Genomic DNA, 22,920 nt, shown 5'->3' with positions numbered 1-22,920 from the left:
AGCCCCTTGGCTGGCAACAGGAGACAACTTGCTTGAGAGCATCCCTTAAAACCTCTCCCGAGGGCCTGGAGGAGATTTCAACACTGCAGCAGCCTCAGACCGGCTCCATCCGAGCCCTCCCGGCTCTCCAGCACTGCTGAGCCTCCCTGGCTTGTCCTCCAGGAAAATCCCAGCACTCTTAATAGGCCATGAGGCATCTCCAATAATTCCAGCAGATGCTGCCAGTTAATGTGGGTTGGCACAGAACTTTATCATCGGCCCATATTGCTCCAATTACAATTTAGCCTATGGTCCTCTTGGGCTCATCTTTTATTTGTCTTTCACTGCCAAGTGTGGGAGGGAGGGGAGGTGGGAGAGGCCAGGGGATGTGTGTCTGACCTCTCCCTCCTTCCCTGCCACATCTCTGCACAGCCAATACATTCCCAGCCACTCTCTTCCCATGGGAAGGGCTGTCCTTGGGCCAGAGCTGGGCATTGCAATAAGAGCAAGAGTCTCTCACCAGAGTGCCCAGGGAAGCCCCTCATTGCACCCCCTGGAGCTGAGCACAGTCCTGGCTCAGTTTTCTCCTTGCAGGGGGGTAAATAAGGATTTATTCCAGTGCAGGAGTTAGGCTGGCATCACTCTGCTGTGCTGGAGCGCCGGGTGCATTGGGATTTCTGGGAGCTGCCGCGGGGCAATCGGAGCCAACACGCTGCTCCCATTTTTCAAACCTGAGAGCCATGAAGGAAAGATTTTTCATTCTGAGGGTTAGGCTCTGTTCTGGCAGTGACAGTTGCCTGTGTCTGTATTGAAAGCTCAGGGAAAGTTTCTTTGGAGGCTGTGTGGCCCCATAAATGACATCTTGCTCCAGCTGGGACGCAGGCGGAGATGGTGACTGGTAATCCCCTGGGGGAAATCCAACACAGCTTCCAGAGCCTGCAGCTGCATAAACCTGAATCGGGGAGTGAGGGCCTGTCAGGGACTGCCTGGCCAAATCCAGGCTCTGCCAGGGGGCTTTCAGCTCCCCAGGGAGCTCCTTCAGAGCCCCATTAACCACCACACTGACAGCAGGGCTCTCCCAGACCCTGTTAAAAGGCTCTCCCAAGGCAAACTACTTCGGGAACATCAAGCACTGGGTGTAAATGTCTATTGGTTACTAAAGGGGAAAACCTCAGACTGACCTGTGTGAGGGATACATCCTCCCAGCATCACAAATCCCAGAGGAATCAACAAAACATGAACACTCATTTAAACCACACCAGAAGCCCATTAAATCAAGTGCCTACTCAATTAAGGACACAAACAACTTCACTCTACCCTCCATCAGCTGCTGCCTATTTGCATCTTGAATATCCAAAGATGGCAGAGAGTCTGCTTTCATTTGTCGGGATGGGCTTGGCAAAAAGACATGCAAAACACCCAAAACTACAGTTCTATCCCTGTGCAAAGTGTGAGGCAAACCTCACTGTGGTATGTGAGTCTGGGGCAGTGGAGTCCTGCCCACAGGGACCTGGAGTAATCCCCACCAGCACACAGAACTCACTCACAAATCCCTGTAATAAAGACATCCCAGCTATAATGGCCTTGGAGAAGCAGAAAGGACTTGGAAATCTCCTGACAGGAGCCAGGAGAACACCTCATATCATCACCACCACTGGTGGGACAATTATAGGATGCCAGGGACCACAGGGCTCTGCCAGCCCCACCTACAGCTGAAGCACTGCTTGCCTCCCTCCCCAGGGTTCACCCCAAAACCCCAGCCATGGGAACCCCTAACCCCACCTCCAGAGCTCTCAGTGGCAGCTCCCATTTCTGAATCCCCAAATCCCAGCTCATTGGTGGCTGCATATTTCTAATTTACAAAACCTTTAGCCCCTGTTTTAGCCCCTGTTGTCAGCTGGAGGATGTTCCCAGTGCCAGCAGGACCAGCTGCTCTCAGCATCACCTGGATCAGAAAATCACAATATCCTGAGGTGGAAGAGACCCACAAGGATCATGGAGTCCAACTCCTGAGCCTGCACAGGACCACCCCAAGAGTGTGACAGAGCTGGCTGTGTTGTGTGATTGATCCCAGCAGGATAAAATGCCCAAGTGCAGCCATGCACGAGGAAGAATCCATTTTCCAGCCATCATTTACAATAATCCTTAAGGAAAGCAGGTTCAGGACGAGGTGCACGGACAGGCTCCAGCAGGACTCGGGAAGCTCGGAGCCAGCAGGGACAGCACTTTGATCCCAGGCAGCGCTTCCAGCGCCGCTTCCCTGAGCCATGGCCCAGCAGGGCTCTGAAAGGCGCTCCCTCCACACAAACAGCCGCGCCAGGAAAACTTCTCCCGGCTTTTTTGCTTTGCGAGCAAGCTCCGATAGGGATCGCCGAGAATCAAGTCACTTCATTTACAAACCGGGGAGCCAAATCTGATAGACATCAACATTCGAGGTAAAGTCAAGGAGCGGTGGAGCGCTGCCAGCTCCCCGAATGAATATTCATGGAAACACTCCCCCAGCTCCGAGCTGAAGAGAAGCCGGCAGCAAGAAGGCTGCCCCTGGGAAGGGGAAGGCGAGGGACCAGGCTTATTTCATCCTTTTTATTGAGTGCAATTTTCTCTTTAGTACAATATTCTCTGAAAGATACTGTTACAAACTCCGACAATTTCAACACAATCAACAAATTGGGGAAGAAGGGGAGGGTGACAGGGGAGCAAAAAAAAAAAAATTCCAAGGGTTGAAATCTTTTACAGACATCTCACTGGTTATGTACAGGACAGGGTAGGGCTGGCCCGGGACACGCCGCGGCTCGGGGGGACGGGGACCGGGGCGCTGCGGGACCTCCCGGAGCATCCTGGGCTGGGAACAGCCCCTGGGACCCCCTCTCCGACGCTGCTGCCCCGCTGCAATGCTGCACTCGACGCCCTGCAAGGCAAGAGGAAGGAGGAGAGGGTGAGAATAGGCAGGTCCAGAGCTCAGAGAGCCACGCGTCCTTCCCCGCGCCCAGAGAAACCCAAAGGATTCTTACAGCACATCCAGCCTCTCAAAAAAAAAAAAAAAAAGAAAAAGAAAAAAAAAAAAAGAAAAAAGAAAAGAGCAGGGATTAATTAATATGCTGTCAGAAAAGTGATGATTTCACTGAAAGCTCTCCATTTCTCTTCAGGGGGAAAAGAGATGGAATTCTTTGTGAAGCTGAGTTGCTTTAGGGAGCGGAGGCTGGGACGCGATTTTGGGGGTGGGAGGGTATCTGTGTCCCCCCGCAGCCAAGATGCCTTTCCACCCCCTCCCACTGCAAAATGAGCCCCCACGGGTGTAAAGCAGGAGCAAACCACCAGGCACCATCAAATTGCTTTTTCCAATGTAACACAAAAAGAAAAAATTCCCATTTTCTCTGCTGCCAGGGGGAAACCAAAAGGTCTGGGAACCAGAGGAGCAGCCCTAGGAGCACCTTCTCCACACCCTATAACCAACAAGTACCACACAGCAGCAAAATCCCATTATTTAGCCACTTTGGAGAGGCAAAGATGCTTTTAATATACAATTGCACCTTGGAAACATAAAGGCAGCACATTAAATAACAAAGCAATTGACTGCTGGGTCCCTTTGCTGGGTCACAAAAAAAGGGGGCTCACTGGCTAATTATTGCTGGGCATCTCTGTGCCTCTCCAAACATACCAATGCTTTCAGAAACCCACCCCAGCTGTGCCTGACATTTCACTCCTATTAAAATTCATCATTCTCCTGAATGGAAATAATTTTTTTCTTTAGCAAACCCAGGTAGTAATGAAAGTTTTATTTAGTAATGTAGTGTTTCGTGGGAAAAGGGGCAGAGAAAAGGGAAGAGAAATTGAGATTATCTTTTTAAAAAGGGAACTTGAGCTGGGGGAAAAGATATTGCTGGCTATTTCTTGGGCGCAGGGGGCCAACTTTTGGTGCCATGCTTGGAGGTTTGGTCTCACAGCTCTCATTAACGTTAGTGCGATTAGAACAGCAAAACACCTGGGAAAAAAGCTGTAAGAGAAACACGACTGATGTAAGGATACCAGAGCCGGGCGGGTCCGGGGGATGGGTGCGAGTCGCGGTGATTTCTATCGGCTCTGGATTCTGCCACATTAAAGCCGGACTCGAGCACGGCTCCGGCCCCGGGCGCTGCTCCCGGCCCCGCCAGCGCCTTCCCCCGCGGCATTCCCGGCTCTCAGCCCTCCTTCCCCACCACCCGGCAGAGCACGGCTGCCCAAGGCTTTGGGGCTTGTTTGCCCTGGGGAACCCGCGCCCTGCCGGGGGTGGTGGTGGCTGCAGGCTCGGCTCTCCCACAGCAGCTGCAGCCCTTCTCTTTGTCGGGCAAAAATGAGCCAGGGACAAGCAAGGATGATTTGGGCTGATCCCAAAGGATGGATCTCAAAAGACCCGAGGGACAGGCCATGAACAGCTGGATGAGGATTGGGGTGGGGGGGCTGGGGGCAGCACAGCTCATCCCCAGCTATGCAGCCACCTCCTCATCCTTCATCCCACCTCCTCCTCCTCCTCCCGGCGTGGGAACCCCTGCGAGGCGGGCAGGGCTTTGATCTCAGCCTCCGAGAGCCGGCGTGACACAAATAGCAATGAAAGGGCCGCGTCTGTGCGGTGAGAAGGCGTTCCAAGAGGGAAGGAGCTGTCGAACAGAGTGGCTGGGATGCAGGCAGCGTGTCACCCGCCGGGCCTCTCCCTTTCCACACTCCTGGGAATGGGCAGAATTGCAAATACGCAAAATAATCAAGGATGGGTGGCTCTGCAAACGCAGCCGCTGTGCCCGTGTGATGCCATGGAAAATGGTGGGAATGGGGAAGGATGGAGGCAACTCTGGGAGTGACCCAAAGCTGTCCCTGAGCACCAGTCCATTTCCAGACCCTCTGCCAAAGGAGTCTCACCTCACCCCCTTTTCCCCGGGGCCTCCCGAAACTCCATCCCCATCAGGGACATGACATGGCACTGCCACCCAGGCACTAACCCCAGCCTGAGTGCCACAGCAGCCTCTGGCTGGCTCCCAGATATTTAGGCTGTGGAATCTGAAGAGTTCAGCCAAAGCATGGTGGGGAAAAATAAGTAAACCAAGCAATATGTGCATGTTCCACATCTGCCTGTCCATGGAAGCCCCACAAGGATGTGATGTGAGGCTCACCTGGCTCCTCAGACAACACTTGCCATGGGCTGCACCTCCTGCTGTCAGTCCTGCTTGGCACTAATTAGCATTGATAATTGCACTGATGGTGACCATAATTTTCCTGTCCTCTCTCCCTACCTTCACACAAGGGTTCAATGGCCTAATGAGGCCCCTGAGGATAATCAGAGAGGAGCAGGTTCCCCCACCACAATGGCAGCTCCTGCGCAACTGAGGGGATGGGGGGGCAGAGAAGGGAAAGGCACAGCCCAGCTGCTGGATGGGGAAAGCGCTGAGTCTTGTTTACTTGGGGACACAGAGAAAAGTTCACTCCAATTAATTTTTTTAAGTGGAAGGGCATTAATCTCCTTACACTTATCTAGAATTAACGCAGCCTTAAGGAGATTTTTGCCTAATCCACTTCCACGTGCGCCCCAAAAGGGCACTGTCTGCTTTGGGAAGGAGCAGAGTTCAGCTAATCCACTTAAAATTCACAGGGCTGGTTTGTTCAGATTAACCTCCTCCAGCACTAATCCTCCAGAGACAGGCCAGGAGACCTCAATACCATCCTGCCTCTGCCACTGACAGGGCCACCCCTCCACGGCTGTGTTACCTGCAATGCAGCTCATCACGTGTTGGGGTCCACAAGGACACGGAGATGTCCCCAAAACAGCCACTACAGCAGCACAATGCAGCAGGGTGAGACAGCCAGGGGCTTTGGGGCTGTTTGAATTCCAATGGCCAGAGGAAGGAGAGCAGAAGATGCTCGGACACAGATGGGGAGAAGGGGGCAATTGTGCCCAGGCTGGAGGGGTGCTCACAGTGCTGGTCCATGGAGGACAGCCAGCCAAAAGTGACAGCCCTGGGACGCCACCCAAGTGCCAGCAGCTCTGACAACCCCAAAAGACACAGGTGAAGGGCACCATGGTCACCAGGACAGGTGCACTTCCCTCCCCAGCACCAATCTGCTGCTCTGACAGGAACCAAGACACCACACTGATTGCTACGGCTCCCACCTCACATCTCTTCCTGCCAGGCAAAGCAGAGGAGGTCCTCTCCTGACTGGAGCAGCTCCCCTTTCCATGTCAAACTCTGGGAAGGCAACACAGCCCATCAGGGCCCAGTGATGGACAGGAGCCAGCAGATCTCCCCTGAGACACAGAGCCAAACCCTGAGGACATCAAAAATGGGACAGCACAACCCAACAGCAGCTCTCACACCTCCCAGACAGGCTTTGGAGGAGATTGAGCTCAGCTGGGAGAGGCAGAGCCATTCCCCCATGGCAGGAGGGTTGATGATCCAAGATGATCCCAAAGAACACCCCAAAAATATGAAAAAGCCAAAACAGGAGCAGCAAAGAAATCACTGATGGTGTGAAACAACTTGCACAGAATCCTGTCAGTGTGGAGCTGGCTTCTCCCCCATCATCAGTCAAGAAGTTTCTGGAACTTCCAAAATTTTGAGGAGACTCACTGGGAATGATCCAAGTACTGGATCACTATCCACCCTGGCAGGATCCTTCACATAAGAGGCACCACAGCAGACAACAACCTGACCACTAAATCCCCTGCAGCTCCTCATACAGTGGGGACACTGGGGCAGCAAGGACAAGCAGCACCTGGATGAGTGTTGGAGCTGGATGTGACTCCTTGGGCCCCACCCTTTCCAGCAGGAAAGGAGGACAGGTGGCCTTGGAGCTACAGAACATTTCTGGGTCTGTAAATCCATTCCTCGTCTCAGAAGCTGATTGATCCTTTTTTTTTTTTAACTCAGATTCAATGTTTAAGAGTAATGATTTCCAAGTGAACACAGAGTGGCTCAGATATATCGGCAGTTTTTATGGATCAGAGGCAAAAGCCTTAATTCAGACCTTAACAAAGGGAAACATGTCTGTCCTCATCTCAGAGGACAACGGCAGGGGCTGATGGCAGTGCAAAAAACCTTTCCTAAGTGATGCCCAACGATTTATCCCAGACCATGGGCCAACTGGGATGTTCCCACAGAGATGTCCTTGGGATGCAGGCAAACTTATTGCTGAGATGTCCTTGGGATGCAGGCAAACTTATTGCTGAGATTCTGCAACCCAACCCCAATCCCAACCCAGCCCTTCCTTCTCTCTGAATCTAACACCTGGAAAAGCAGAAAGCAGAAGAGATCCTATGGGACTCAGGCTAGGGGGAGGGATGGCCCTGTTTTCTCCTTGGCAAAGGAGCATTAGAGGCAATCAAGAGCTGACAGGCTCAGAAATAATGGTTTGAGATCACTCTTATTTAAAAACCGGCTGCCTGCTGTTTTCATCGCAACCCCTGCTCTGACTTGCAGAAATATTTAAAATTAAATATACATAAGTGCTTTCAAAGAACTGTTAATTTGAAGGTCATTAAATGGCATAAAATACATTCCTTTTTTTTTATCTGGGAAGAGGCACATAATTATGCCATTAATACACGCTCTTCTTCCACATTCAAGCCTCAGAGATGCGAGGGGCTTGGGTTCACCTTCCCTGGCAGAGGCACCACATCTCCTTTTAATTACTGCTGTGGAGAAGCCTGCTGCTCCTCCATCACACCCAGGGATGGGCAGTGGAAAAAGCATGGAAAAGCCCCAGGGGAGAACAATGCAGCTGAATTGCAAATGGGGATTTTTGGGGGATGAGGGAAATAACAGCAGGGCTGGAAATGTGGAGCCACTTGGCAACACCCAGTCCAGTTGTAAGGATCTTGCCCACTGCTTCTCACATGAGACCTTGAGCCAAGCTCAAAGCAGGGGTTTGGTAGCCAAAAGTCCCTTTTTTGATTTAACACTCTATGCAAAAAGGACAAAGCCAACCCAGACACACACACACACACAAAAAATCCCCTAAAAAGACACAAAAGGGTTGAGGTTTTTACAGTTGCCATAGAAATGGAGAGAAGGAGCTGATGACTGCAGAGCACAAAGTGAAACGCCAGGATCAGGGGTGAGGGTGAGGTGGGCTCACCTGGGCACACAGCCACATCCATGCATGGATATTCACGTGGGATGCAGCAAAAGAGCAAGGCACTGTGACTGAGATTCACTCAGGAGCAGTGGCAGGGATCAGGATCCAACCCAGTGGGGCTCACCAGCAATGGGCCCCTCCCAGCCCTTCCACATGGCACAAGAACCTATCAGGACCCTGTGTGATGGATGGAACCCAGCCCAGAGGAAAGGCCTGTGCAGTTGGGGTCCTCTTTGATCCAAAATTCCTTTTTCTTCCCTTTAAACCATAACCCTGCAGGCAGAAAATAGCTTCTGAGCCATCCCTTCTCTTCTGCGATCAAAGAAAGGAAGTCCAACACCAACCAGTGTGAATCAAAAGATGTGAAACTGGAGTGTTCATCTTTACACCAAGGAAGAGGCTCTCGCCGGAGTAGGAGCAACTGAGCAGCATCAAAGAGGTGCCACCCAAGTCAAGGTGAGAGCCTCTTCCCTGGCATCTGACAAAGGAAAAGGAGGAGCAGGTCAAACACAACAGTGCTGCCATGGCCAGGCAGGGATAGCACTGTCACTTTCAGTCAAAAAGGCTTTAGTTTGGAAAACTGATTTTTGCGGAAGAAAGGCCTCTAAAGTAACAGAATGATCTGTCAGAAATCATCTGAAATTTTTATGCTGGTTTTTTTTCAAGAAAAAGCAAAAACCAAACATAGCTATTTTGGACTTTGCTCTTTGTTTTCCACTAACGGACTGATGGCCTTTCATGAAATCTTCTGGTTGAGATAAAACAACTTTAATTAAAAGGCAACAGAACAGGTGGCCTGTGGTGACCCTCCCCAGCAACTCCCCTGACCCATGATGGCTCTTCACTGCAGGGACTTATTTGAGCCCACCTACATCCTCTTTGTTCACCCCAAAGCATCACCAGTCTGCTGCTGGGCTCTTGCATGACCCTGGAGGGGACACATACAGATCCCAGCACAAGGCCAAGACGTAGGGACAGCTGGTGAGAAGTGGTGGCATATGGGAATCATCTGCTCTGACACAGCTCAGGAGACATCAGATGTTGGACAGCTGGGAAAGGGCAACAGAATGGAAGGGCCACCAGCCCTGGCAATGCCCAGGAGCACTGCTGGTGGCCCAGAACCAAGGAGCATCATCCCTGGGAAACTGAACCAAGAGGGTCTTGGCATCTCTGATAGCACCTGAGCACCCAGTTTGACCCCTCAAGGGTACTTGATCTGCTGAGTGGGATGGGCAGGACTGAATGATTCACATTTCATATTCACCACAAAATGGCCTCAAGCTGTGCCAGGGGAGGTTCGAGCTGGACACCAGGAAGAATTCTTTCACTGAAGGAGTGATTAAACACTGGAATGGGAAGTGGTGGAATGCCCATCCTTTGAGGTGTTGAAGGAACAGTGGCTGTGAAGGAACAGAGAACTGTGGCACTCAGTTCTCAGGACTGGCTGACAGGGTGGGGATCAGTCACAGGCTGGACTCAATGGTCTCAGAGATCCATTCTCACCCTGTGGCACTGTGGTTCTGCATTAAAGGGTTTACATGAAAGCAGGGTTGCTGAGGCGTGCTGGGGCAGGGACAGCACTGAGCAGGCTGCAGCAGCTGCCTTGCAGGTGCTCACAGGGCAGGCAACAGCGGCAGGGGAGCCATAAAGGTGCAGTATTGATATTTATCCTATGTGGCTGTCACTTGTTCCTTTAAACGCCTTTAGCTTCCTTCTAATAAAAGAGAAATCATAAAAAAACCCACAAAGGACCCTTCAGTGCCAGCGAATACCAATGTGGCGGGGCGGCGCATTAGCATGCGTGGCACCCGCTCCATCTGCATGTTGTGTTCCGTGTGACAACATCCCAGAATACAGATTTGGGCCGCCAGCATCCCGAGAGGTATTAGCAATCGCCTATCAGACAGGAAGAGGAGCAGTCCCTGCTGTTGTAAACAAGGGGGTTTTTCTCTGCCTCTTTCTCTGGGGGGAGTTCAGTGAATTCAAACAAGCTCATTCCTGCATCTTGTTAGTTCCTGTTCTTCAGCAGAGCACGGGTTACCTGCCTTGGGCAATGGAAGAAAAAAAACTGGAGGTGTAGAGAGCACCCCAAAGGGTCCTTCACCTGCTGGTGGTGATGAACCATGAGCACAAACGTGTTCCTCATGAATCACCATGAACTGAGCATGTGCTCCTCAGGGATACACAGGGGTCCACCCAGCCACAGAGAACCCTACAGCCCCAACACAGGAGGGAGTGTCCCCACTCAGGAGATGTGGACAGGTGCTGGGAGCAAACAGAGCACAGACTTCTCTCCTTGTGTTCAGAGGCAGCAAGCAAATCTGGTGAGGCATCTCCTGGCATAGATGGGAATACAATAGGGCAGATGGACATGGAGTAATCCCATGGTGTAGTTGGATATGGGCAGCCCCATGGCAGAATGGGAAAAACCACAGCCCAGGTGGGTGTGAGTCATCCTCACAGCACTGATGGACACAGGACATCACCTCAGCACAGACAGACATGGGCTGAGAAGTAAAGCAGCCCCTATAACACAGCTGAACATGGGGCATCCCTGTGGCTCAGGAACACCTCCAGGACATGGATGGATGCAGGACATCCCCATGGCACAGGCAGATGTGGAGTACTGCCACGGTGGGGATGGAAGAGTGAGAGGGATGAGGGTGAGTGAAGATGACAGAGGATCTCCATGTGCATATGAGCCACCACACCACCAAATCCCAGCTGGGACCTGCAGCCCCTGAGGCACAGCCAGCCCTTGCCACTGCTCTGCCACCACGCGGCACAGCGCCAGCGAGAGCACGGTGATGGATCATTGCAACTCGCACACAGCCCTCTAAGTAAAAGCCTTATTAAGAGTTCATTTGTTTTATAAACTCCTGGCGCGATCCACAGGGGAAGTCAGATGGCCCAGCCTTGCAATATTCTGGGTAAACACTGAACACGTGTTGGGCAATTTTAACCAGATCAATTTGCCTAGGAGACCAATGGAGGAACCAAAAAAAAAAAAAAAAGAATAATAAAGATTAAATTAAAATATGGGGAAACATCCACTGAAAGAGGCTATAAAGAAAGAGCAGAAAAATACAGAGCAGGACGGATGGATGGACAGAGATACACAAGACACTTGGACCTACCTCTGAAGCCATGAAACCTAAGTCCATAAATCAATATCAAAATCCTTAGGTCCACAAGATGGGGGAAAAAGTCCTCCATAGCCATCTTCCAGACATCACCAAGGCCCTGGAGGCCTGAGCAGTCCATTTCCCAGAGCATCTCTCCTCCTCCAGCAGCCACCAACCCAGTCACAGCCACGCGGTGGCTCCTCCAGTCCCGTCCCATCCCCACCATGCCGGCTGGCCCTTGGCATCCTCCTCCCCATGTGCAGGATGCTGAGCCCTTCCTCCATCACCAGGTGCTTCCAGGCTGCCTCCTGCCCCTGGGGGCTGTGGGTACAACCCCTGGCCCCCGGGCCTGGCCGGCTGCTGGCTGCAGGGTCAGCGCTGGTCTTCGGTCATGGACGAGCAGCGAGTCCACGGAGGGTTGACAACATACACAGGCGCACGAGCGCGCACACACACACACGGGAACACCTCTTTCCATTTTCCAGGATGGAGAGTTTTTTTTTTTTTAAATCCTTTTTTTCCTTTTTGCAAAAAAAATGCAAGCAAAAGAGAAAAAAAAAACCAAAACCCAAGGTTTTCTATTGAAGGTACATCTCTTCTTCAATATGAAGACATTAACTGGATTGAGTCGGATCCCCCATGCAGTGGTCAGTGAAGTCCTTTGGTAGTTGCCGGAGCGGCACCCGGGTGGGATGGCAGGGAGCTGCAGAGACATCTGAGGACACTTCCACCCAGTCCGTGAGCAGAGAGGGGAGCGGGGTGAACCAGGAGGGCTGGGACAGGGAGGAAGGGCAAAAGAAGAAAAAGGAAGGTGGTTCCTCCGGATAGGATGCTCCATCTCGTGCTTCTCCCTTCCCCAACAGCCCCTTCCTCCTTCTCAGTTTTGACCACTGCTCACTGGTGGCAGGATTGGAGTCTGGTCTCTAGGGTTTGGGTTTGCTTCCCCAACGCACATTGGTTTGTCTTCATTGTTTTTTATGATTTTTTTTTGTGGTTTGCTTTGCTTTTTAAATATATGATTTGTACATATTTATACGTATTTATACGCTGTCCCCCATGACATTGGTAAGTGTGCTTCTGTTGGTGAGGAACGGAAGTCACCAGTCAGAGGTGAGTCCCAGGAACACCCTCGGGCTGCAGTGGCAGTCCCCAGGCAGCAGTGGCTCCTCTGGCAGCGCTGCCCCATGTCAGTTCCTCCCCTCCCACCTCTGCCCTCCCCGGCCCCTCCCCGTGGGACAAGGGATGTCATGCCATCGAGGTCGGAGACTGGCTCATCTGTACTCGCATGGACTGCACGCTGTTCAGGATCTTCTTCTGGTGCCCAGCCAAAGTCACCCCTATTCTCAGGAGGTCTCTGGAAGACAAGCAGACAGAGGAAAGTCAGAGGAAAGTCAATCCAAGGGTAGTGAACCTGGTTTGCTGTTGCTAAGGGACCTTATCACTCTCTACAACTTCCTGAAGGGTGGTTGTAGTCGCGAGGGGGTTGGTCTCTTTCACCAGGCAGAACCAGAGGACAGTCTCAAGCTGCGTCAAGGGAAATATAGCTTGGATATCAGGAAGAAGTTATTTACAGAAAGGGTGATGAAGTTCTGGAATTGTCTGCCCAGGGAGGTGGTGGAGTCACCATCCCTGGATGTGTTTAAGAAAAGATTTGTGGCACTCAGTGCCATGGTTTAGTTGAGGTGTTAGGATGTGAATTGGACTCAATGATCTTTAAGGTCTCTTCCAATCCAGTCATTCTGTGAATTCTATGGAGGTAAGTTCAGCTCAGTTCTACAGAGCCCAAGCATGGCCCCATGAGCATCACTGAGAGCAGGGAGACACCCACACATTGACCCCCAAATAGTGAATATGGCCACCTCCAGACTCTGGGTGACCAATGTAAGGGATGCTCACACCTGTCCTTTGCCCTGAACTGACCTCCCACCTCCCCAGCTGGGCAGCACCCTGCTTTCAGGCAGCCCTGGCATGGCCAACTCACTCGGATGTCATCTGGGCCACCAGCTGCAGGGAGGTGAAGCCAGCAGTCAGGAAGCTGTCCCGGTACTGGCTCATCTTCACAGCGCTCAGCCAGTCGTCTACTGAGGTAAAGGCAGTGAAGTCGGGGATGGAGCGGTCGAGGAGGGGCTGAGAAGGCCTGAAACAGGACACACCACTGAGGACACGCCTGGCTGGCACCAAGGGGCTGCCCTGCCTAGCACAGGGATACACTCCCCGTTCCACCCCTGCTACCCCTGTGCTCCCCCCAGCACACACACCCATGGAAGGCCATGAGGAAGGCCTGTCCCATGGGAACACTGTCGTGCCGAGCAGTGCTTTGCAAGCTCACACATTGTATTCCAGCTGTGGGAGCCACAGGGATGAGGCGTCGGCAGAGCAGCCACCACACCCAAACGGTCACAGACCATAAAGAATCAATAGCAAAGAACTATTGCTGTTGCTTGGCTGAAAACCGCATGTTCTTTGTCTGACTGTCAGGCAGAGTGAAGACAGAACTCCCCTGCCCCCATCTAAGGATTTATGGATTCTTGAGGTGCTCAGACAGCCTTTCCCCACGGCGTGGGAGGGCGGCAGGGAGCAGCCCCACACCCAGTACTCACACAGCGGTGATGGTCGCCACAGTTTTGAGGCTTGCCGGGTTGCGGATCATTTTGTCGAGGGTGTTGACGATCTCGGTGAAGCGCGGGCGGGTGTTGCGGTCCTTCTGCCAGCAGTCCAGCATCAGCTGGTGCAGGGCGGCCGGGCAGTCCATGGGCGGCGGGAGCCGGTAGTCCTGCTCAATGGCGTTGATGACCTGAGCATGGATGAGGGAGGGGGAAAGCGGATGAAGGGATGAAGGACTCGGGGGGCTCCCTGAGCTGCTCATGCAGGCAGAGGGGCTGCAGGCAGCCGGCAAGGGACGGCCAGCCTGGCTGATCAGCAGCCGAGGCAGCGGGAGGAGCTGGGTGCTCTCCGAGGTTAATCTGCGCTCTGATGCTCCGCGGCTGCAGTTCCTCCCAGCGGAGAGCTGCCACTCATTATCTCGGCAGATCTCGCCAGAGTGCAGCAGTCACACTTCCAAAGCTCCTTCCCCGCTTGTAAACCCTCTGAACATTTTCAAAGGCCCCGCAGCTTGCTGAAGTCCAATTACCAGCCCACTGGCTTTTCTTTCCAATTTCCCTCCTTGCATCCTCTCACTCACCAGCCTGTTTCATCTCCAAACCGAGTGCTGCTGAGGCTCCAGGAAGGAGCAGAGAGCCCTTCAGGCAGGGATTTCTTGGGAATGAGCCAGACCCCAGCCCCCAGAGCAGTGTGGATGACCCCCAGTGCTTACATCTTGGTTGGACATGTCCCAGTAGGGCCTCTCCCCGAACGACATCACCTCCCACATGACGATGCCGTAGCTCCAGACGTCGCTGGCCGAGGTGAACTTGCGGTAGGCGATGGCCTCTGGTGCTGTCCACCTGACAGGGATCTTGCCCCCCTGTAGAAAAAGGAACTTGAGCTGAGAAATGTCTCCCTAGGCAGAGGAGGCTGGATGCCCATGAGTTGGGCCATCCCACACACACCCCAAACCATGGGTTCCTGGGGACCCCACCAAGGAGTGGGCATGTGGCACCTGATGGGATGAGGGGGCAGGAGCCAAAAACAACTGCATGAATGTATCTTGTACCTGCCTAAATAGCTTAGCTGAACAAAACAAATGGGTTTATCCAAGGATCTACCCCACTGACTGACACCACCCCACTCCAGCTGCCCTGCAGGACCCAGCACACCAGTGGCCCATTCCCAGGTCCATTCCCAGGGAGTCACCAGGTGACAAGACTAAGCACAACTGGGCTAGTGCTTGTCACAGGTGAGGAGCCACAGGCATCCCCATCCCTTGGCCTTCAATGAAAACAAGGCTGAACTAAAAGCATCCTCCACAGATTCATCTGGGCTCCCATAACTGCTTGAAGGTCCTTCCAGCCCTACTTTTGGAGTGGAAGGCAAAAAGCAAAATACCTTTAAAAGCCAATGGAAAGTGCTTTTGGCAGAGAGCTCTTCATGTCTCCCAAAGGCTCAAAATCAGGCTCAGCACCTCAAGCCACCTCACCAAGCCAGAGCAGGTCCCAGGGCCAAAGGCCATGCCAAGGGTGCAGGGATGTGAGGAGGGGCAGCACACACAGAGGGACTGCTCCCTGGGAAAGCTCCATAAAACAACCACAAAAAAAGCCAAGGGATAAGGAAAACCACAGACACACGGGAATTTTCTGGGGGCAGGACTGCACTGTGAATCGTTTAGCACAATCATTTTCCACAGCCTTTCCGAGGACGCGTCAGCCGCTCTTGAAGGATGAATGGCAAAAAATTTGATTTGAATAACTACAAATGGAGAAATTAACTGCTAGGTTGTTTTTCCTGCCTTTTCCCCAGAGCGAAAAGCCTGCTGTGGGAGGCAGAGTGATGCAATCGCAGGCACAGCATCACTTCCCAGCTGCCGGGGAGATCTATTATGGCCCAAATTAAATAAAAACACAGATGAGATAATCTCTTTTTATCTCTGAAGGTGGGGAAAAGACTAATTCATGCCTCATCTCAGCAGCTACTGCTGGGGTCTTTGAAGGAAAAATAAAAGCTGGATGGTTGCTCAAAGGCTGCTGTCTGCAGGAAGGGTCTGGGCAGTGAGCGGGGCAGGTCTGGGGGGAACAGGAACATCCCATTGAGCAGGGCAGGGACAGTGAGGGGCTGTAACTAGGCCAAAACATTGAGTCAGCCTTAAAGGCATGTCCCTGGCTTTCCCATTTTGGCAGCTGGAGCCAGCCCTGGCACTTGGGCACAGCTCAGCAGCCCAAGGAACTGCTTTGGCAGGAGCTGGTGCAGCCTCGTGCCGGCACCCACCTCACACTCTTCTATTAATCCATTAAAGGAGGCCAGCCTGCTGCTCATCCCTGTCCCCTCTGGTCATCCTTAACACCCCTCAGGGGCTCACAAGCAGGACAATGGCCACAGTGGGGAGCTGGGGGTCCCCTGGGGTAGCCAGGAGCAGGGGGAGAAGAGAGCTGCTGTTACCTACAAATGAGTTAATTAAGGAGGAGAAGGATGTCTGGGGAATGGCAGAACTCCCGTTAGGCTTGGCTCTTTAATTTATGCTTGGAACAAGTTTCCAGCAGGAAAAAGCAGACCAGACCTGGAGCACTGGGGGAAGGGGGGTTAAAACACCATCGCTGTGCTGCCAGGAGTTGCTGTGATCTCCCTGCCTCCCCTTCCCGTCTCTCCAGGGACTCCTCTGTGCACCTTTCCTCCACAGAGGAGAGGGAAGAGGCTTATCTGCAAGCTGCAGAAGGCAGAACGGTGCTTAGGGAGGAGGGAGGTGGAAACTTCTAAAAAGGAGGAAGAGAAAGGAGGGAAAAGAGGATAATTTGTGGAAACTACAGCCAGGACCATGAGCCTATGTGGACCATGAGCCTCTGTGATGGGAACACTCATGAGGTACTCCCACCCGTGGCAGACTGTACACTCAGCACTCTTCTCCTAGGTGCAGGCCACAGGGAATGCTGGGCAGGAGAGCATCCTGCAGGAGGTACCTACCAGGGAGCTGGTGTAGGTGGGGTCAGACGTGTCGTCCTGCAGGTAGCGCGAGAGGCCAAAGTCGGACACTTTGCACACCAGGTTGCTGTTGACCAGGATGTTCCTGGCAGCCAGATCTCGATGCACATAATTCATCTCTGCCAGGTACTTCATCCCAGCAGCAATCCCTCTGAGCATTCCCACCAGCTGTATCACTGTGAACTGCCCATCGTTTTGCTGCAAGCAGAAAGAGCAGGAACTGGGATGAACATCAGACCCCACAGTGGGACCAGGGCCACTCACCCTGACCTCAGGAGGATGCTGCACCTCCCCAGAGGACTCCAGCTGCCCTGCCTGATTCCAGCAGAGGTAAGCACCCCAAAAGACACATTTTGGAGATGTATGGCACACTCCAGCCAGCTTCCAAACTAAGAAAACAGGCTGAGATTTACAAATGGGACACCAACATCTCATTCCCACATGCCATAGCCCACGTGGCCCCACCTCCCACAGCTTCCAGGGAGATCCACTGTGGCCTAAATTACCCGCAGGAAGGAGTCCAAGGCGCCGTTCTCCATGAACTCTGTGATGATCATGACCGGCCGGCTCTTGGTGACCACCCCCTCGAGGCGGATGATGTTGGGGTGGTCGAACTGGCCCATGATGCTGGCCTCGCTCAGGAAATCGCGGCGCTGCTTCTCCGAGTACCCAGCCTTGAGAGTCTTGATGGCCACGTAGATCTCCCGCTTGCCGGGCAGCTTCAGGCGCCCTTTGTACACCTCTCCAAACTCCCCTGAGAGCACAAGGTGGAAGTTTTTAGGTTGGAAATGACCTCCAAATCACTGAGTCCAACCTTTGATCAATCAACCCCAGAGTACCACCTCCTCCTCCACACTAAACATTGCAAAGAGCAAGGAGTCTTTGCCCAGCTGAGAAATGGCAGCCAATTCACACTTCAACAACACTCTCCTCTACAAATCTGCCCGCCTGTCCTCTTTAAAAGGGCCCATGTCTGCTGCTGGGGACTTGTTTGGGTTTGCAACCTTCTTCAAGGTGACAGAGCCCAACATCGACACAGGCATTCACTTGTACAAACCCCCACAAGGAGGATTTGCAGAGCAAGTGCCTCCACATTTAAGGACTACCTCAAATATCAGGTGTCAGTGTTGTTAATCTCAGCTGCCTTTCTGCACATCACTTATCTTGGGGTGGGAAATAATTGGGCTGTTTACATTGCTGCTCTCTGATTTAAAATACAGAGAACGCAGGAGGGCTTTCACTTCACCAAAGCACAATTTGCCTGTGGAGGGATTATATTTAAGCCATGTTTGCTGCCACTTTGCCTGGATGAGCAGCAAAGGCCAGGTGATACATTGCTGAACTTGATCCCAAACAAACTGACTCATTGCTTCCTCACAGCTTCCCCTCCCTGGCTTCTCACTTTCTCCTCTAAGAGTATGACACAGTTATTTAAAAATGGCAATAAAACAGCACAGATCACACACACATACGCATGTGTGTGTATATATACATATGCAGGGGAGTATGGCACAGACTACAGTGAGGTCGAGCTTTTCTTGTTATCTCATGGAAAAGCCACATGGAAAATCCCAAGGGGCCCCATGGTCAACCAGTGAATACATTCCTGGAGCCTTTCCCACCTCAGAGGAACTTTGAAAGCATGACACAACCTCATATCCACCCTAACCCACCACAAATCCAGCAAAGCCTGATGTTTAAAGCATCATTGAGGCCCTCCAGGTGAAGGACCGTGTGTGCTTCCCCAAAAAGTTGCTCCAGGTGGGTGCACAGCCACACAGGAGCAGCAGAGAGGGCAGGGAAGGATGGGCAGCAGGACACAGAGAGACCCACCTGCCCCAATGACCTCTTCAATCTTCACAAAGGACACGTCGATCTCCTTGGCGAACTCTCGGACGGCTTCGTTGGGGTCCTCGTAGGTGAAGGGGTCGATGTAGATCTTCATCCCTGGAGAGCCTTGTCACAAGGAAGACAGGAACAGCAGCAAAAGGGAGAGAATTACAGAAACAGAGTTAATAGAATTGTTTGGCTTGGAAGAAGCTCAAAGTTTACTCCATACCATCCCTCATGAGCAGGGACATCTTCCACTAAACCACTTTGCCCCAAGCCCCATCCAACCTGACCTTGAACAATACCAGGTTCAGTGGATCCCCACAGTCTCTGGGCAGCCTGGAAAACCAACAGCAGTTGTACCATGGCCAAGAACTGGAGACCCTTCTGTCCCCACACTCTCCACTAAGTGGTTGCTATCACTGCACTCACCTACCCAGATCCTTTATCAGATCCTCCAGGCCACCAATTCACCCAACTCTGCCCTCCACTCCTCTCCCATTATCCTTCCTCCTTCTCCTCCCGGCAACAGGAGCAGTTACAGACCTGAACTACAGCACGCTGGCTTTACAGTGAAGGCTTTACGAGGCTCCACGTGTTAGTGAAGAAATATTTATTTACCCAAAAAGGCCTCTGATGGCTTTGTGGCTGCTACTAAATTGACAGAGTGCAGCAATTATGACCAACAAGCGGTGTGGATCCGTGAAATACGGCTTGGCTGGATGCTGGGACACGCGTGTCCTGAGCCCAGGGCAATGTGTGGTCACAGGATCTGGGCATGCTGCAGGGACATGCACAGAGTGGGATCTTGCCCCTTTCCAAGGGGGAAAAAAACAAAACCAGGTCCCCATATTTCCCATATGGGTTTGCAGATGTCACATTTGGATGGCAGGGGCTTACGGAGCTGCCAAGGGCACGGTGAGGACACAGGGCTCAGCTGGACACCAGTGTTGTGGTGCCATCCAAAAAGGACCTGCAATGGGCTGTGGCGTCCCCCTGGGGAGGTCAGCTTCCTGTGCCATTTCTCACCCAAAAAGGGGACTGGGGATGGCATAGCAGCCCCTCAAGGTCATCTCTGGAGGAGACCAGGAGGGACATCACTGCCCGGTCCCCTCCCCAAGGTATTTCACCCTTATAGGGATTAACAGCCCTCAGTTACACTGCTCAGGACCTTTCCAAGGCCATGATCCCATCACACCAGTGCTTTCCAGAATCCCTCCAGAGCTGGCATACAGATGGATGCATGGACCACAGCATCACCTCTGCACCAGGAATCTAAATCAGCTCCCAGCTGTGAAATATTTCAGGAGGAAGCATGAAAGCCTCACAGTGGGCACTGCTGGTGCCAAACAGTCACCAGGGGAGAGCTGTGGGGCATCAAGGACTCAGGAAGGACCAGGCAGGAGCATCCTCACCCCCAAGAGGGCCCTTTGGGGCAGAAGTTCTGCACCTCAGAGGCAGGGGAGGCTGCAATGAAGCCATCTGTGCATCTCCCACTTCATAAATCCCTTTATGGCTCTGTCTCATACACTTTAACTGCCCCATAAATTCTTTTACAAGAGCAGCTGATGCTCCAGCCAGGATTACAAAGGGATTTACAGGATCGTAACGGAGACTAGCTCACGGATCAAAATATTGAAAGAACAGAGGGGAAAACAATGCCCAAGTTTCCTCTTCCCCGTCAACACAGGCTGGTTTTCAAATACGCTCTGATGTGTCCATGGGCTCAGTAATCACCAGGAAGAGCTCGCTCCTCATCCTCATCCCATCCAAAATGAGGGATTGGGCACCTAAACCCACTCCTCATCTCTGCCAACATCAGCCCCCCAGCTCATCATTCCCACACCAGCAAAAACTGGGTGAAATTTCAGGTACTGGAGCACATCACCAAAAGCAACCATGGTGAGCCCACCTGCAAAGACCTTTGTGCTCTTAAAATCATCCCAAGAATCCTGAAAACTGGATTAGATAATTTTTCACTACTGCAGACAAGGGCAAATTTTTTATCATTCTTTAAAAGTTGAAGTGCTCTGCACCACAACCCTGACTCCAGCAGCCAATTCCTTCTGGCATCACACTTCCTTGGCAATAAATATCATGGTGACAGAGAAAATCCCTTCCTGTTGAACTGCTGGTGCTTCAACAGGGAGTTTTTTTCCTCCTTCCCCAGTCTCAAAGCTCCCAGTGAAGCAATGGAAAGGATAAACCACAAAAAATTATACCCTGAGAGACCCCATCTCACCCCAAAATCCACTTGGAGCACTCTGCCAGCAGCAGGTGATCCCAGGGGGCTGCTGGAGGGATGGCAGAGCTGTGCTGGGAGGCTGTAATTGCTGTGCCACTGAACACATGGTGATTTGTTCCAGAGGATGCTCTCATTACTCCATTAGTTGCTCACCACAAATTTCCCACCTGTTTTGCTCTGCACTGACAGAGTGCCCAGAGGCTCACTAACCTTGACAGGGTACTGCTGGCACCCTGGATTTCTGACACCAGCCATCACAGCCCCCAGGTTTAGAAACACAGGACAGGCACATGCTGCAATCGCTTTCCTACCCAGGCTGAGCATCCTGGATTTTGGGGGGCTTGGAGCCAGCTAGGGATGCATGTGTAGTAGGGAATGCTTCAAAACAGGGGAAAAATGTGAAAAATCAGTCTGTCTGCAGCCTAATGTGAGTTTATCCATCAGGCATCAAATTGACCTTGCCCTGCCCCCCACAGTGCAGCAATGTGCAGAAAAGAGGGAGGAAAAGCACAGGTCTGTCATCACCCAGTGATGTTTGGAACACAGTTTATTGTTTCCCAGGAGGTTCAGGGCCCCCCAAAGTGCTGCCACCTTGTTGGGAGGGTTCAGTGTGATGCCAAGAGGGTCTAAGGAGATCCAGAGTGCTTTGCTCTCTTGGCTGGGCTCTCCTGCTTGTCTCCACTCCCTCTTTAGCTCTCTCCAGCCCTCCTGTTCTTCTCAGCCAGGCCAATTGCTCCATCCCCATTCCTCCCCTTTGCTCACCCATACTGCTCCCTGCTTTCCCACCCACCCTTCCTCCATCCCTGCATCCCACTCCTCTTTCTCCCAAGGAGGCACCCAGGACCAAGATGGCTCTTCCCACAAGCAAACTGCACCTGGGAAGCAACTCTAGGAGAGCAAAAATGGGATTTACATCCCACAGGGATGGGGCATGGAACCAGCAGACACCAGGAAAATCCTGGCCCCCAAAGCTGCTGCTCTGCTGTTTTATTTTCATGTGCAGTGCTGGCTGCTGGAGGGGCACCAGAGCAGACATTACACACAAACACATCAGGAATTAATTCTGCTGCACAGCTCCACCAGCCACAGAGGTCTCCTAGGAAAAGCTCAGGCTCTCCTAATTGTTTGCCAAGGGAATCAGCAGCCCAAAGCCAGTTAAACATTCCCAGTCACTGGCTGCACATCCTTCCCAGAGCAAGGAATAGAGCAAGCACCAGCCACACAGCCAGGACAGCAGCAATGCCAGCAACCTCATGCTCCCAAAATCCAGAATCCCTCTAAACGCTCAGCATCAATCCAGACCCAGGCAGAACCCGTGGCAGGAGATCAGGGGCTCACCTTCCCTCTGAACACCACCTTTCTCCCTTCTTTTCTCCTCTGGGAGTCTTCACAGCATCATCTCCCCATCCCTTGTCCCCTGACATACCCCAAATCCATCATCATTCCCCAAATCCATCAGCATTCCCCAGATCCCTCCTGGTACTCTTCCACCCACAGTGCTGCACCACTGCAGCCCACCCTCCTCACACCCTGACAGACACGTGGACATCTCCACTCCCACCCTAAGGTCCTGTCCATCTGCCATGGGGCTCCCACCACTCCACAGTCCCCCTTGGAAGGGGAGGAGTGGGGCAATGCTGGGAGCATGTTTGGGAGCATCTCCAATCTGCGTTTCCCACTTTCCCTGCTCACCTCTGCCGGTGCTGTAGTGCTGCAGTTTGTCACTGTACACAGCCTCCTTGCTGTAGGCACGCTTCCTGGGAGAACAGGGGAGACAACAGCCAGGATTCAGGCAGCAGCAGCTGCTGGTGGCCCCAAACCACTCCCCTGCCACCAACACTCCATGAGCAGTGGTATTGTGCTGCTCCCCCTGGTCACACATCCACCCCTCCCACCCCTAATGTGCACCTTAGCACCTCCCCTTGCAGGGACACTGATCCCACACTGATCCCACAGGGACCCACCTGCTGCAGACGATGGAAATGGCCACCAGGGAGACGATGAAGACCACGCCAGCCGCTGCAGAGCCCGCGATCAGGGGCAGCTGCTCTCTCAGCTCTGACTTGTAATCGT

At 52.6% G+C, this 22,920-nt stretch overlaps 1 protein-coding gene across 1 annotated transcript in view; it reads right to left on the bottom strand.

Annotated features, from left to right (window-relative positions):
- Positions 1 to 2,548: 2,548 nt before the first annotated feature.
- EPHB1 (EPH receptor B1) overlaps positions 2,549 to 22,920 on the bottom strand; it is an 80,428-nt gene continuing 60,056 nt past the window's right edge. The window contains exons 8-17 of the mRNA XM_058030882.1: positions 22,812 to 22,920; positions 22,540 to 22,604; positions 18,606 to 18,728; positions 17,279 to 17,526; positions 16,755 to 16,970; positions 14,518 to 14,667; positions 13,805 to 13,998; positions 13,186 to 13,341; positions 11,217 to 12,558; positions 2,549 to 2,887 (exon numbers count right to left, since the gene is read on the bottom strand). Coding sequence (XP_057886865.1) covers positions 12,450 to 12,558; positions 13,186 to 13,341; positions 13,805 to 13,998; positions 14,518 to 14,667; positions 16,755 to 16,970; positions 17,279 to 17,526; positions 18,606 to 18,728; positions 22,540 to 22,604; positions 22,812 to 22,920 — 1,370 coding nt within the window. The 3' untranslated portion in view covers positions 2,549 to 2,887; positions 11,217 to 12,449. The remainder of the gene's footprint in view (positions 2,888 to 11,216; positions 12,559 to 13,185; positions 13,342 to 13,804; positions 13,999 to 14,517; positions 14,668 to 16,754; positions 16,971 to 17,278; positions 17,527 to 18,605; positions 18,729 to 22,539; positions 22,605 to 22,811) is intronic.

This window comes from Melospiza georgiana, chromosome 10 (genome assembly GCF_028018845.1).
Source record: "Melospiza georgiana isolate bMelGeo1 chromosome 10, bMelGeo1.pri, whole genome shotgun sequence".
NCBI classification, from domain to species: domain Eukaryota; kingdom Metazoa; phylum Chordata; class Aves; order Passeriformes; family Passerellidae; genus Melospiza; species Melospiza georgiana.
The sequence above is the reverse complement of the archived record's forward strand: the minus strand, read 5'-3'. Positions and strand labels throughout refer to the sequence as shown.